Source organism: Callorhinus ursinus, unplaced genomic scaffold, assembly GCF_003265705.2.
Source record: "Callorhinus ursinus isolate GAN/ISIS: 27379988/994484 unplaced genomic scaffold, GSC_fseal_2.0 scaffold23, whole genome shotgun sequence".
NCBI classification, from domain to species: domain Eukaryota; kingdom Metazoa; phylum Chordata; class Mammalia; order Carnivora; family Otariidae; genus Callorhinus; species Callorhinus ursinus.
Genome location: NW_027397085.1, coordinates 1,775,139 through 1,791,481, shown reverse-complemented (window position 1 = coordinate 1,791,481; position 16,343 = coordinate 1,775,139). Strand labels below are relative to the sequence as shown.

Here is a 16,343-nt window from a genome sequence, read left to right as displayed (position 1 = left end):
GAGACTGGCAGTCAGACAACTATAGGTAGCTTTGTGGATCCCTTAATGGTCATGCATACATGCAGAGAATTTATATGGATACTTTAAATCAGTTCTTAAAAAAACCATACATTATTTCAAATAGTGTATTTAGTCTTTGGCATATGAGGGAAAGGAAATGTTTTAAATGTTTAATTTAAAAATATACTGCTTATGTTAACAGCACAAGTTTTTTTTATTCTTATGAAATTGAAGTAATTTCTTTTGCTTTTTAGCACAAATTTAGAAAAAAGTGTTAAAATTGAGCATAACATTGTGTAGTGGCCACATAGGACAGTAGACTGCTAGTGAGGGGGCGTATAGGATGATGTGTTTTAAGATATCTAGACCTCATGTGATTCAGCAGATTTTTAAAAAATTAAAAATTTTTATTTATTTTGAGATAATTGCAGATTCACATAGTTATAAGAAATAATACTGTTTACACAGTTTTTTCCATTGGTAACATCTTGCAAAAACATGGTGTCATGTCAAAACCAGGATTTTGACATTGATAGAGTAAAGATAAAGAACATTTCCATCACCAGAGGATCTCCCATGTTGCCCTTTTAGAGCACATTCACTTCCCTTCTGCCCTCATTTCCTTCTTAACCCCAGCAGTCACTAATCTGTTCATCATTTCTATTATATTGTTATTTCAAGAATGTTATATATGTGGTATCATAGGGTATGTAACTTTTGTCTTTCTGTGTTTGGCATAGTTCTCCGGAGATTCTTCTAGGTCGTTGGGTGTATCAGTAGTTTGTTCGTTTTTATTCCTGAGTAAAACCGTGGATGTACTACAGTTTAATCATTCACCAGTTGAAGGACTCTGGACTGTTCCTAGTTTTAGGCTTAGCCTCTGTAAACATTCGTGAACATCCATTTTCACTTCTTTGTGATAAATACCAAAGAGTATAATTGTTGGTTCATACGGAAATTGCATGTTTAGTCATTTTTAAGAAACTAACAGACTTTTTCAGAATGGCTCTGCCGGGTTGCATTCCCACCAACAATGTATGAGTAACTCAGCCTCCACGTCCTGACCAGCATTGGTGTTGTCACTTTTTAAAGTTTTAGCTATTCTGGTAGATGTATAGTGATAGCTCACCGAGGTTTTAAGTTGTATTTCTCCAGTGACTCAAGATGTTGAACATCTTTTCATGTGATTATTTGCTTCTTTATAGTCTCTTGAAACATCTTTTCATGTCTTGCCCATTTTATTTTTTTTTAATTTTTTTAAATTTTATTTTGTTACGTTAATCACCATACATTACATCATTAGTTGTTGCTGTAGTGTTCCATGATTCATTGTTTGCGTATAACACCCCGTACTCCATTCAATACGTACCCTCTTTAATACCCATCACCAGGGGTGCCTGGGTGGCTCAGTCGTTAAGTGTCTGCCTTCAGCTCAGGTCATGATCCCAGGATCCTGGGATCAAGCCCCGCATCGGCCTCCCTGCTCAGTGGAAAGCCTGCTTCTCCCTCTCTCACTACCCCTGCTTGTGTTCCCTCTCTTGCTGTGTGTTTCTCTGTCAAATAAATAAATAAATAAATAAGTAAAATGTTAAAAAAAAAAAATACCCATCACCAGGCTAATCCATCCCTCACCCCCTACCCTCTAGAACTCTCAGTTTGTTTCTTGGAGTCCATAGTCTCTCATGGTTCGTCTCCCCCTCTGACCCCCCCCACTTCATTTTTCCCTTCCTACTATCTTCTCTCTCTTTCTCTCTCTCTTTTTTAACATATAATGTATTATTTGTTTCAGAGGCACAGGTCCATGATTCATTAGTCTTACACAATTCACAACACTCACCATAGCACATACCCTCCCCAATGTCTGTCACCCAGCCACCCCATCCCTCCCACCCCCCACCACTCCAGCAACCCTGAGTTTGTTTCCTGAGATTAAGAATTCCTCATATCAGTGAGATCATATGATACATGTCTTTCTCTGATTGACTTATTTTGCTCAGCACAATACCCTCTACTTCCATCCACGTTGTTGCAAATGGCAAGATTTTGTGAGTTTTTTTTTTTGATGGCTGCATAATGTTCCATTGTATATATACACTACATCTTCATCCATTCATCTGTCCATGGACATCTTGGCTCTTTCCATAGTTTGGCTATTGTGGACATTGCTGCTATAAACATTGGGGTGCACGTACCCCTTCAAGATCCCTACATTTGTATCTTTGGGGTAAATACCCAGTAGTGCAGTTGCTGGGTCATCATACGGTAGCTCTATTATCAACTTTTTGAAGAACTTCCGTACTGTTTTCCAAAGTGGCTGCACCAGCTTGCATTCCCACCAACAGTGTAGGAGGGTCCCCCTTTCTCTGCATCCTCGCCAACATCTGTCATTTCCTGACTTGTTAATTTTAGCTGACTGGTGTGAGGTGGTATCTCATTGAGGTTTTGATTTGGATTTCCCTGATGCCGAGCGATGTTGAGCACTTTTTCATGTGTCTGTTGGCCATTTGGATGTCTTCTTTGGAAAAATGTCTGTTCATGTCTTCTGCCCATTTCTTGATTGGATTCTTTGTTCTTTGGGTGTTGAGTTTGATAAGTTCCTTATAGATTTTGGATACTAGCCCTTTATCTGATATGTCATTTGCAAATATCTTCTCCTATTCTGTCGGTTGTCTTTTGGTTTTGTTGACTGTTTCCCTTGCTTTGCAAAAGCTTTTTATCTTGATGAAGTCCCAATAGTTCATTTTTGCTCTTGCTTCCCTTGCCTTTGGCGATGTTTCTAGGAAGAAGTTGCCACGGCTGAGGTCAAAGAGGTTGCTACCTGTGTTCTCCTCTAGGATTTTGATGGACTCCTGTCTCACATTTAGGTCTTTCATCCATTTGGAGTCTATTTTTGTGTGTGATGTAAGGAAATGGCCCAGTTTCATTCTTTTGCATGTGGCTGTCCAATTTTCCCAACACCATTTGTTGAAGAGACTTTTTTCCATTGGACATTGTTTCCTGCTTTGTCGAAGATTAGTTGACCATAGAGTTGAGGGTCCATTTCTGGGCTCTCTGTTCTGTTCCATTGATCTATGTGTCTGTTTTTGTGCCAGTACCATTACTGTCTTGATGATGACAGCTTTGTAATAGAGCTTGAAGTCTGGAATTGTGATGCCACCAGCTTTGCTTTTCTTTTTCAGCATTCCTCTGGCTATTCGGGGTCTTTTCTGGTTCCATACAAATTTTAGGATTATTTGTTCCATTTCTTTGAAAAAAGTGAGTGGTATTTTGATAGGGATTGCATTAAATGTGTAGATTGCTCTAGGTAGCATTGACATCTTCACAATGTTTGTTCTTCCAATCCATGAGCATGGAATGTTTTTCCATTTCTTTGTGTCTTCCTCAGTTTCTTTCATGAGTATTTTATAGTTTTCTGAGTACAGATTCTTTGCCTCCTTGATTAGATTTATTTCTAGGTATCTTATGGTTTTGGGTGCAATTGTAAATGGGATCGACTCCTTAATTTCTCTTCTTCTGTCTTGTTGTTGGTGTATAGGAATGAAACTGATTTCTGTGCATTGATTTTATATCCTGCCACTTTACTGAATTCCTGTATGAGTTCTAGCAGTTTCGGTGTGGAGTCTTTTGGGTTTTCCACATAAAGTATCATATCATCTGCAAAAAGAGTTTCACTTCTTCTTTGCCAATTCGGATGCCTTTTATTTCTTTTTGTTGTCTGATTGCTGAGGCTTGGACTTCTAGTACTATGTTGAATAGCAGTGGTGATAGTGGACATCCCTGCCTTGTTCCTGACCTTAGGGGAAAAGCTCTCAGTTTTTCCCCATGGAGAATGATATTTGCTGTGGGTTTTTCATAGATAGCTTTTATGATATTGAGGTATGTACACTCTATCCCTACACTGTGAAGAGTTTTTTTAATCAAGAAAGAATGCTGTACTTTGTCATATGCTTTTTCTGCATCTATTGAGAGGATCATATGGTTCTTGTTTTATTAATGTCTTATATCCCATTGATTGATTTGTGGATGTTGAACCAACCTTGCAGCCCATGAATACGTCCCACTTGGTTGTGGTGAATAATCCTTTTAATGTACTGTTGGATTCTATTGGCTAGTATTTTGGTGAGAATTTTGGCATCTTATTCATCAGGGATATTGGTCTGTAGTTCTCCTTTTTGATAGGGTCTTTGGTTTGGGGATCAAGGTAATGCTGCCTCATAAAATGAGTTTGGAAGTTTTCCTTCCATTTCTATTTTTTGGAACAGTTTCAGGAGAATAGGTATTAATTCTTCTTGAAATGTTTGGTAGAATTCCCCTGGGAAGCCATCTAGCCCTGGGCTTTTGTTTGTTGGGATATTTTTGATGACTACTTCAATTTCCTTAGTGGTTATAGGTCTGTTCAGGTTTTCTATTTCTTCCTGGTTCAGTTTCGGTAGTTGATACATCTCTAGGAATGCATCTATTTCTTCCAGATTATCTAATTTGCTGGCATAGAGTTGCTCATAATATGTTCTTATAATTGTTTGTATTTCTTTGGTGTTGGTTGTGATCTCTCCTCTTTCATTCATGGTTTTATTTATTTGGGTCCTTTCTCTTCTTTTTGATAAGTCTGGCCAGGGGTTCATCAATCTTATTCTTTCAAAGAAGCAGCTCCTAGTTTTGTTGATCTGTTCTACTGTTCTTTTGGTTTCTATTTCATTGATTTCTGCTCTGATCTTTATTATTTCTGTTCTGCTGGGTTTAGGCTTTATTTGCTGTTCTTTCTCAAGCTCCTATAGGTGTAGGGTTAGGTTGTGTATTTGAAACCTTTCTTGTTTCTTGAGAAAGGTTTGTATTGCTATATAGTTTCCTCTTAGGACCACCTTTGCTGCATCCCAAAGATTTTGAGCAGTTGTGTTTTCATTTTCATTGGTTTCCATGAATTTTTTTAAATTCTTCTTTAATTTCCTGGTTGACCCATTCATTCTTTAGTAGGATGCTCTTTAGCCTCCATGTATTTGAGTTCTTTCTGACTTTCCTCTTGTGATTGAGTTCTAGTTTCAAAGCATTTGTGGTCTGAAAATATGCAGGGAATGATCCCAATCTTTTGGTACCAGTTGAGACCTGATTTGTGAGCTAGGATGTGATCTGTTCTAGAGAATGTTCCGTGGGCATTAGAGAAGAATGTGTATTCTGTTGCTTTGGGATGGAATGTTCTGAATATATCTGTGAAGTCCATTTGGTCCAGGGTGTCAATTAAAGTCTTTATTTCTGGGGCGCCTGGGTGGCTCAGTCATTAAGCGTCTATCTTCGGCTCAGGTCATGATCCCAGGGTCCTGGGATCGAGCCCCACATCGGGCTCCCTGCTCAGTGGAGAGCCTGCTTCTCCCTCTCCCTCAGCCTGCCTCTCTGCCTACTTGTGCTCTCTCTCTCTCTCTCTCTGTCAAATAAATAAATAAAATCTTTAAAAAAAAAAAAGTCTTTATTTCTTTGTTGATCTTTTGCTTAGATGATCTGTCCATTTCAGTGAGGTGGGTGTTAAAGTCCCCTACTATTACTGTATTGTTGTCGATGTCTTTCTTTGATTTTGTTATTAACTGGCTTATATAATTGGCTGCTGCCATATTAGGGGCATAGATGTTTATAATTGTTAGATCTTCTTGTTGGGTAGACCCTTTAAGTATGATATAGTGTCCTTCCTCGTCTCTTATTACAGACTTTGGTTTAAAATCTAATTTGATAAAGCATTGCCACGCCAGCTTTCTTTTGGTGTCCATTAGCATGGTAAATGGTTTTCCACCTCCTCACTTTCAATCAAGGTGTCTTTGGGTCTAAAATGAGTCTCTTGCAGACAGCATATCAATGGGTCTTGTTTTCTTTATCCAGTCTGATACCTGTGTCTTTTGATTGGGACATTTAGCCCATTTACAAAGATATGAATTTAGTGCCATTGTATTGCCTGTAAGGTGACTTTTACTGTATACTGTCTCTATTCCTTTCTGGTCTATGTTACTTTTAGGCTGTCTCTTTGCTTAGAGTACCCCTTTCAATATTTCTTGTAGGGCTAGTTTCGTGTTTGCAAATTCTTTTAGTTCTTGTTTGTCCTGGAAGCTGTTTATCTCTCCTTCAATTTTCAATGACAGCCTAGCTGGATATAGTATTCTTGGCTGCATATTTTTCTTGTTTAGTGCTCTAAATATATCATGCCAGTCCTTTCTAGCCTGCCAAGTCTCTGTGGATAGGTCTGTTGCCAGTCTAATGTTTCTAGCATTGTAGGTTACAGACCTCTTGTCCTGAGCTGCTTTCAGGATTTTCTCTTTGTCTCTGAGACTTGTAAGTTTTACCATTAGATGTCGGGGTGTTGACCTATTTTTATTGATTTTGAGGGGCATTCTCTGTGCCTCCTGGATTTTGATGCCTGTTTCCTTCCCCAAATTAGGGAAGTTCTCTGCTATAATTTGCTCCAGTATACTTTCTGCTCCTCTTCTTCTGGGATCCCAATTGTTCTAATATTGTTTCGTTTTATGGTATCACTTACCTCTCAAATTCTGCCCTCGTGATCCAGTGGTTGTTTATCTCTCTTTTTCTCAGCTTCTTTATTCTCCATCATTTGGTCTTCTGTATCACTAATTCTCTCTTCTGCCTCATTTATCCTAGCAGTTAGAGCCTCCATTTTTTATTACACCTCATTAATAGCCTTTTTGATTTCAACTTGGTTAGATTTTCGTGCTTTTATTTCTCCAGAAAGGGTTTCTCTAGTATCTTCCATCCTTTCTTCAAGCCCAGCTAGTATCTTTATAATCGTCATTCTGAGCTCTGGTTCCAACATCTTACTAATGTCCGTATTGATTAGATCCCTGGCAGTCAGTACTGCCACTTGTTCTTTTTTTTGAGGTGAGTTTTTCTGTCTTGTCATTTTGTCCAGAGGAGAACAGATGAATGAGAGAACAAAATGCTAACAGGGTAACAGTGACTCCAGAACAATTTACGCTAAACAAATCAGAAGCAACCTGAAACCAGGGGGAAAGAAAGGGAAAGAAAGAAAAAAGAAAAAAAAAAGAATATGATCAAATATGATTAGGCTGGTGAATAGATCAGTGCCACACACTAGATTTTGGGCATATTTTGGTCTATTAGAAAAAACTGCCTCCCAAAATTTTAAAGAAAGAAAAACGTATATATGTACAAAAATAAGGATAAATACGATGAAGGGATAGAATGATTGTAAAGATGAAAATTATAAAAGATTTTATAAAAGGAATTGATAAGTTGGTTGAAAAAAGAAAGAAGAGAAATTTAAAAAAAGGGGGGGGAGAATGTGTTTAGATAGGAGACTAGAAAAAAGCCATGCACTAGAGATTTAGGGTATATTTTGGTCTGTTAGAATAAACTGTATCCCAAGATTTTAAAGTGAGAACAACTTATGTATATACACCAAAAATAGGGTTAACTACAATGAAGGGATAGAATATGACTCTAAAAATGAAAAATAAAAAAGATTTTTAAAAAAAAGGGATTGATAAGATGGTTGAAAAAGGGAAAAAGAAAAATTAAAAAAAATAGAAAAAAAATTTAAAAATTTAACTTTGAAAGACTAAAGTATAGGGGAAAAGAGCCATGAATTCTCTGTGTAGTATTCCCCTGGTGCTGGCGTTTTCCCATTCTCATTGATCAGTAAACTTGGTCTTGGCTGGCTGTTCTTGCTGATCTTCTGGGGGAGACGCCTGTTGCTGTGGTTCCCAAATGTCTTTGCCGGAGGCAGAATTGCCCTCCCTGCCGGGGGCCGGGCTAAGTAATCTGGGGTTTGCTCTCGGGAGCTTTTGTTCCCTGCAAGCTTTCCCTACAGCTTTGGAGGACGAGAGTGAAAATGGCAGCCTCCCAGTCTCTGCCCCGGAGGAGCCCAGAACTTGGGGCCCCACTCCTCGTGAGCCCCCAGAGAAAAGCAGTCAATCACTTCGTCTCCCTGGTCTCCGGCCGCACTCCATGCTCACGGGGCCTGTGACCAAGCGTTTCTGTCACTGGCACCCGACCCTGTGTGGAGTCTCCAAACCTAGCAGATCCCTACGGTGGGCTCCCGCGCTGCTCCTCCCCGGGGGCGGAAGGGGAGTCTCCCCGGTGTGCCACATGTTGGGTCCCTGCTGGAGGAGCAGTGGCCTGACTGTGCCCCGGATCACGGTGTATGGCAACCCCTCGGCTCCGTCTCTGCACCCGGCTTCTCCGCTCTGATACCTGGGAGCTCTGCCGCACTGAGGCACCCCCGGTCTTTCTGTGACCCCGAGGGTCCTGAGACCACACTGTCCCAAGCGAAGGTTCCACCCCCCACACCCCGCCCAGCCAGTGGAGCGACCCCTCAGCGGAGCTGACTTCTACAGGTTCCGATTTTGTGCCCTGCTGCTCTATCACTTGCCAGTAGCAGCTGACGGAGGCCCCCTACCCCTCCGTCTATCTTCTCAAATATCGCCTTGGCTTCACTTCTCCGTACGTCCTACTTTCCAGAAAGTGGTTGCTTTTCTGTTCAGAGAGTTGCTGCTCTTCTTTTCTTTGATGTCTTACTGAGTTTGTAGGTGTTCAGAGTGGTTTGTTCCCTATCTAGCTGAATTCCTGGGACGACGAAATTTAGGTCTCCTACTCCTCCGCCATCTTGCTCCTCCCCCTTTTGCCCATTTTCTAATGGAATTTTTTTCTAACTGTTGAGCTTTGAAAGTTCTTCATATATTCTCAATGCTAATTGTTGGTTGGATATACAGTTTGCAAATATTTTCTTTCATAATTAAGCAGAATTTAAAAAGAATTGAAGGTAATAATGAGTTCGTGTGCTGAAAAAAAAAAGTAAAATGTGGTGGTACACACTTAAGGCTCTGGTACTCATTGTTGGATTTGAATTCAGACTATACCATTTATTAGCTGTGTGACTTTGAGCAAGTTAGTGAATATCTCTGACTTACGCTTATCTGCAAAATAGAGATTTAAAACAGGATCTGTCTTATGAAATTGTGAAAATTAAGTGAGTTAATATGAAGATCTTGAATATTGCCTGGCTTATAAGTGCTGAATATGTATTGGTTACTATGTTATTTTTTTTTTTAAAGCATGCATTCACTTACTTGTCTAATTATACTTTTTTTTAAATTACTTCTCAGTGGTTGGATTTCATCCCTTACTGGCCTCAACCAAAGTATTCCTGTTGGAATTATGATGATAATCATAGCAGCACTTTTCACAGCATCAGCGGTCATCTCGCTAGTTATGTTTAAAAAGGTAAGTGATTTGTACATCTGTAAATTTTTATACTTAATCTTATGTTCAGTTCCCATCTTCCCATTTTACTTTCAATTCATTGTACCCTCAAGCTGTTTTGTTGTTCATCTTGAGCATATGTGCTCTCTTACGATTACCTTTTACAATTATAAGTTAAGCATAAAGAAAACTTCATCACATTTTTAACTTCCTGTAAAAAGGAAGTATCTTAAAATCCTGTTAGCTCAAGGTTTCTTTGATGAGGAGTCAACCTCATATAAAAAATTTTGGAATTAAAAATATTTTTCTAATTTCTTTTTTTTAATATAAAGCATATTAGCCTGATTAATACATAGAAGTAAATTTGTGTGGAATGTGCATTTTGTTTGTATTTAAAATTGAAAGACATGAAATTAGGAAAATAAAGTAAGCTGGTGACAGGTTTGGACTGGGTTATAACGTGAATTTGTTTTTAGTGACTGCCCAGTTATCTTAGCTGTACTTCTCGTATGAAATTCCCATGGCTGTTTTCTTAGCCTTAACAAAATCATTACATGGGGGAGAGAGAAATCAATGGTTTTATTTGTTTATATAAAGTTTTACTGTGTCTCAGATACGTATTTTTGATATTCTACATGTGTTCAAACATGTAGATTCTACATGATATAGAAACCCTGGGAATAACCCCTGTGTTTTAAGATGATAAAGATTTTTGATGGGTCTTCCTTTAAAGAAGATAATTCCTTAGAACAGTTTTTTCTTTATTTTTTCCCTGTCTGGTAACTTGAGGATATGTACAAGGAATACTTAGAAATAACTGTACTTTATATTTAAGAACACTTGGCACTCCTGAAATATTATTCTTGTGCATTTGCCTTTTATTGTCAGAACTCTGAAGACTAGGCTGTGTTCTTTCTGCCCATATTTTGCTACTCATTTTTTCTCTTAAAAGCTTTTACTTCTTTTCTGTACTACACACATGTACTATCAAAACTCAGCTTCCCAAAGTTACTAAATTCTGTAGCCTTTTTGCAGTTACCTTTTTCCTTGAACTCTGCAGTCTTCTGTACTACAGGTGGCCCCTCTTCCTCAGTCTTTGTAATTGTGTTCTGATTCTCCTGCCTTTGAGGCTGTTCTTTCTTCTTCATTTCTTTGTCCAGCTCCTAAGTACAGGTCTTCTTAAATGAAATCAGTTCTCCTCTTTGTGCTATATAATCTTTTTCCTTGGAGATTTCAATCTCTCCCATTTTTTTTTTTAAAGATTTTATTTATTTATTTGAGAGACAGAGAGAATGAGAGAGAAAGCACATGAGATGGGGGGAGGGTCAGAGGGAGAAGCAGACTCCCCGCTGAGCAGGGAGCCCGATGCGGGACTCGATCCAGGGACTCCAGGATCATGACCTGAGCCAAAGGCAGTCGCTTAACCAACTGAGCCACCCAGGCGCCCCAATCTCTCCCATTTTTTGAGTTCCTTCTCTTCTCTGTCGTGGGTGCTCTAGAATCTTGGAGTTGGAAGACATGATGCTTTTCATAATAATGTACTTGCTTGATCGGCTGAGTGTTTAGGTCTCCAGTTGGACAGTATCATCATCTTACAGTAATGCGTCAGTGACTCATCAATTCCTTCTCAGAACTAACTCTTCTTCCAGAAGTTCAGATTCATAGTCAAGAAACATTTAGTAAGACCACATATTATATGATTTCATTTATATGAAGTGTCCAAAACAGGCAAATCTCTAGAGATAGAAAATAGATTGCTGGTGGTTTTTGACCAGGAATAGGGCAGAGAAGGATTGCTTATGGTCATGAAATTTCTTTTTGTGGTGATGAAAATTAGATTATAGATGATATATTCACAACACTATAGTGTTGTGTACTAAACCGCATTGAATTCTACACTTTAAGAGGGTAAATTGTTGATTATGCAAATTTTATCTCAGGGAAACTGTTTTTATTTTTATTTTATTTCTTTTCTTTTTATACCCATCAACAGGCTAACCCATCCCCCCACCCCCCTCCCCTCTAAGGGAAGCTGTTTTTAAAAGAGGAACATTTATTAAGTACCTACAATAAATTTGGTGATGCTAAGTATTTTCTCATGATTCCATTTAAATTTATTTCAGCACTTTGACTGCTTTTGTCAGTGTTTTTGTTACTTCTTAAGTCACTTTCCTAGATATTTTCTTAGAATCTTTTTCATATTTTTCTTCCTCTCCATTCCCAGCCTCAGCTAGCCCAGAATTTTTTTGCAAATCACTCACACTCCCAACTTCCTTCAGTCCGTTTTGTGTGTAGTTACTATGTTAATCTAAAAAAAAACCCCAAACCCAGCACTCTGAAGATTTTTGAAGTGGACTGGGTTGGGAATGGGATTTTGGTGGTTAAGGGAAGTAGGGCTAGTACTGACCTTTTACTGCTCCTGGATCCAGACTTTCTCCTCTAGTCAAACTGTATTTCTAAGTTTCTTCATATATATCACATATGTTCCTTTGTCCCAGTTTTTGTTCATGCTAGGCCTCTTGACTCCTGGGTTGCTTCATCTTCTATGCCAGTTGAAGACCTATGAGTGTTCTTTCAAGATCTTCATGCCTCTTTCACAGAATCTTTCTCATTACTCCTGTCTCCAGGATTAGGTCATCCTCTGTTTTCTTGGGGAACTTACTGTAGGTATTACTCACTGCAGCATCTGGGCACAAGCCACTTTATATACCTTATATTCTGGGTACCCAGCTTGTTAAAGTTCGTCTGGGTGAACATGTCTTTTAGCATTGGAATGAATTAGAAGAGCAAGAGCTTTGGAACCATACACTCAGGTTGAAATTCTGGTGCCTTGACTTAGCGCTTTGTGAGCTGAGGCAGGCTTCTGTAACCACAGAGGTTCAGTGTCATCACCTGTACTCTAAGCTCCATGAGAGCAGAGACCTAGTCTGTTTTTTTTGAGGTTATATTTCTTACATCTGGAACAGTGACTGGCAGTGATTCCCATGTGATAGGCACTCAAAGTATTTGTTGAATGAAGGAAGGAATGGGAATAATAACTACTTCCAGAGTGTTAGGGTGAGGGTTAAGTGAAACAGGGAACATAAGTTGCACAGCACAGGGCTTTCTCAATTAAAATTAACTATTTTTTTCTGGTCTTCTTGACCCCTTTATCAGTTTATATACAGGGTCAGGTTTAGTGTCTACCTTTATTTAGTAGATACCTGTGTCAGTCAGTGTTGTATCAGAGAAACAGAATGAAGAGATTTATTGAAAGGAATTGGCTTATGTGGTTGTGGGGGCTTAGGTTCGTCTAAAATCCATCGGGCAGGCAGTCAGGGAGGGTCAGAAAATCTCAAGCGGAAGCTGAAGTTCCAGTCATAGGTGGGATTTCTTCTTCCTCAGAGAAACATCAGTTCTGTTCTTAAAGCCTTTCAACTAACTGGATCAGGCCTACCCATATAACTCAGAACCACTCATTTTCTTAAAGTCAACTGATTAATAATCACGTGCACAAAATACCTTCACAGCAACACCTAGATTAGTGTTTGATTGATAACCAAAGACTATAGCCTAGCCAAAGAAACCTGACCATGACAACATCTCTTTGGACATTTCTTTAATTATTCTATATGTATCATTGGGGGTGCTTTATAAAACTAGAAATGTAATAAGTTTAGAGTACAGTGGAGGGTTTTGTGGTATGCTGCAGATTCCATTCATTTGTTAACCATTTATGAGCATGTGTCATGTGTCAAGTACTGCACTATGTATGAGCTCACAGGGCATGGAGCCTACATACATACATATGTACATATGTATATATAAATATATATAATATATATGTGTATCTCCATATATATCTCCATATATATGTATATATGGAGAGAGAGAGAAGCTATATGGGCATCAGGTTGTTTTCAACTTTGAATCCAGAGAGTTTAAAATAATGCTGGAGCACCAAAGTATAAATACACAGTAGGCTTTTGGATGTATAAGTTGGGAGCAAAAGAAAGAGCTTTAGGCTGGATTTCTAGACTTGGGAAGTAATAACTTCTTGATGTAAATGAAGCCCAGAAAGTGGGTATGGTAGTGAGATGAGGGTAGAACACACTGCAGATCTGCTGAGGAAAGAATGTGGGGGATTTTAACCAGTGGTGATGGTGCATATGTGGCACAGATGATTAATCCGGTCAGAGTGAAGGAGAAAGTGTTTATTCTACAGCTGTGTAACTGACTGCTGTGTGCAGCACTCTAAAGTCTTTGACCTGCAGCTTTTCCCCTAGGGACACAATTCTTTAAGATCCAACCCATTAAAGGAAAAGTTTTAGAGCTGTGCTGATTGTATGCCAGGCATTCGAAAGAACTGTGACTGCTTCCCAACTAAATGTATTAATATGGGAGTTGTGCAGCATACTTTCTTTTGGTTGACCTTTTTTTACCTCATAGTTGAAGAACTTGCCAGTTAACTCCTTTTATACGTGTTCACTGTCAGTCAGTGCAATATAAGTCCCTGAACTTCTCTGAATCTCATATTCTAATGAAATAGGAATTTAGATGAGATGATTTTCTGTATGATTTTATGAAGTACAATAAATGAGGATAATATAAGCTAAAATATAATTTGAGCTCAGATTTCATACTTGTAGTGGCAAGGATTTCTCTCTCTCTCTCTTTTTAAGGATTTTGTTTGAGAGAGAGAGAGAGTGTACAAGCAGGGGAAACGGCAGAGGCAGAGGGAGAAGCAGGTTGCTGAGCAGGGAACCCGAAGTGGGGCTCCATCCCAGGACCCTGAGATCATGACCTGAGCCGAAGGCAGACGCTTAACTGACTGAGCCACCCAGGTGCTCCTATTTCTCTTACTTTTGATAGAAATTGAGATCCAGTAAAAACGCCCAACAAACAGCTGAAAGCATACTGGCTGTTTCCTCTGTAGCCATAGTTGCTAACCACTAGGGGTCAGGCTCTTCATAAACAGTTAATGCCCTCCAAAAGTTCCCAATGCACACTATTTGACTCAAGAATTGTTGCATTTTGTTAGACTATTCTTGTCTCCAGCCCCAGCTAAACATGCTTGGTGGTATATATTTATTTCAATTATAATGAATACAATTTTGAGAATTCTTTTGGCATTCTGATTTGGCCTTGCATAATTGGAGTAAGTAATCATTGCTGTATAAAGTGCCCAGTATGAGTATTATAGTACCTTTGTTTTCTCCTAGTGTCATTTTATAATTGAAATTTGAAAAAATTGAAATGTAGGAATATCTGTCTCTTCACAGATAAGGGAACAGGGAGCAGGGAGATTTACCTTACCTTTCACAGATAGATTTCTTAAACTTTCACTTAGATTGTTTCTAAAAGGTATTTTTTTTAAAAAGGTCTTCTTTCCATAGTAAACAAATAGAATTAAGTAATAGTTTTGGACTAAGGAGGAGGTATTTTCAGTGGATCATACCAGGGGAATTCAAAAATTTTCTTCTTTTAATTGGTGTAAGAGCCAGAATAACTTAGTATGGAAGAGATAAATAAATAGATGATACATAATTTGTATTCCTTTGGGGACTTTTGAATGATTTTTCTGATGAAATTTAAGAAACTGTTCATAGACATTTGTGTTCACATTAATAAAGTAATTAACTGATTTTTTTAAGCATTTCAAAAGAATTTTAGAAAAAATTTATTTCAAGGGGGCCTGGGTGGTTCAGTCCATTACTGCCTTCGGTTTGGGTCATAATCACAGGGTCCCTGCTCAGCAGGGAGTCTGCTTCTCTCTCTGCCCCTGCCCATACTCTCTCTCTCTTTCTCTCTCTTGGTCACGCGCTCTCTCAAATCTTTAAAAAAAGAAAGAAAAAACTTATTTCACTTTAAAAAAAAAAAACAAGTTTCCCTAAATGCTTGAAATTTTTTTTAAATGTCAGTATATCCATTCTGAAAATACTTTTGTGTGAGTCTTTAGAATTTAGGTATATGATCCAGAATAATGACAAGTCTCATTGATTCGTTAAATTGGTGTTTTATAGTAAATGCTTTGTAAACACATTGCATGTAAATACATGTAAATAAGTCTTCTTAGATTAAAAGCGATGCTTTCATTTTCTTTGAAAGCACTGCTATTGTTCACTCCCTCTTTTTTCTTTCTTTCTTTCTTTGGATCTAGGACAGAATGCTGATAATTTTACTATACTTTTTTTTATAGTCACAAATAGGTATACTTCTTTTGTCTTTCTGTCTCTTTCTCTGAATCATCCAACACTCATTTTTCCTGATGGTGAATAAATTTCAGATGATTTACATTGCCTATTAAAATGCAGGTCCACATGCTTGTTATCTTCATCCAAGGGACACACAGTAGGTACAGTAATACTTTAGAATCCCTAGAAAAATTGGCACTCTGAGCAAGTTGTTTATATCCTGTCCTCGAGTGGTATCCTTAGTATGTTCACTTTTTTCTGATTGCCCCCTCTTTTTATTTTGTTATTCTTTTCTGATCTTAATAGATCCCAAGTCAAGATTGATATGTCTAAATTATTGAAAATCATCTTTACTTAGGCATGTTCAAATTTGTTGGCTCTGCTAATATTTATAATGCTATACATATGATATTTTATCTAAATAATCTTTATTATTTTTAACAAATCATGTTGAGCGATCATTTAAATTTACTCATTTAAAATGTACAATTCATGGTTTTTGATATTACCTTATTTTTTCAAATTGTGATGAGATATATAATACAAAATTTGCCATTTTAATCATTTTTAAGTGTACAATTCGGTGGCATTAATTACATTCACAATGTTATATAACTGTAACCATTATTTTGAAGACTTTTTGTCATGCCAAGCAGCGCTCTGCAGTCATACAGCAATAGCTCTCCCTACACCCAGCCCTTGGTAAGTTTGGTAAGCTTTGGGCTCTGAGCTGGGTGTGATGCCTACTTAAGGTTCTCTCCCTCTCCCTCCACCCCTCCCCCTGCTCACGTGCACATGCATGTTCTCTCTCTCTTAAAAAAATAAATAAACATGATGAAATACTTTCCATGATAAGTAGTTATCATCTGTCGCCATAAAAGGTTACACAAAATTATTGACTATATATCCTATGCTGTACTTTACATCCCTATGATTTATTTTGTAACTGGAAGTTTG

At 38.2% G+C, this 16,343-nt stretch overlaps 1 protein-coding gene across 1 annotated transcript in view; it reads left to right on the top strand.

Annotated features, from left to right (window-relative positions):
- Positions 1–16,343, top strand: part of SCAMP1 (secretory carrier membrane protein 1) — a 113,107-nt gene that overhangs the window by 85,700 nt on the left and 11,064 nt on the right. Inside the window, exon 8 of the mRNA XM_025892687.2 lies at positions 9,117–9,234. Within this exon, the coding sequence (XP_025748472.1) occupies positions 9,117–9,234 (118 nt within the window). The remainder of the gene's footprint in view (positions 1–9,116; positions 9,235–16,343) is intronic.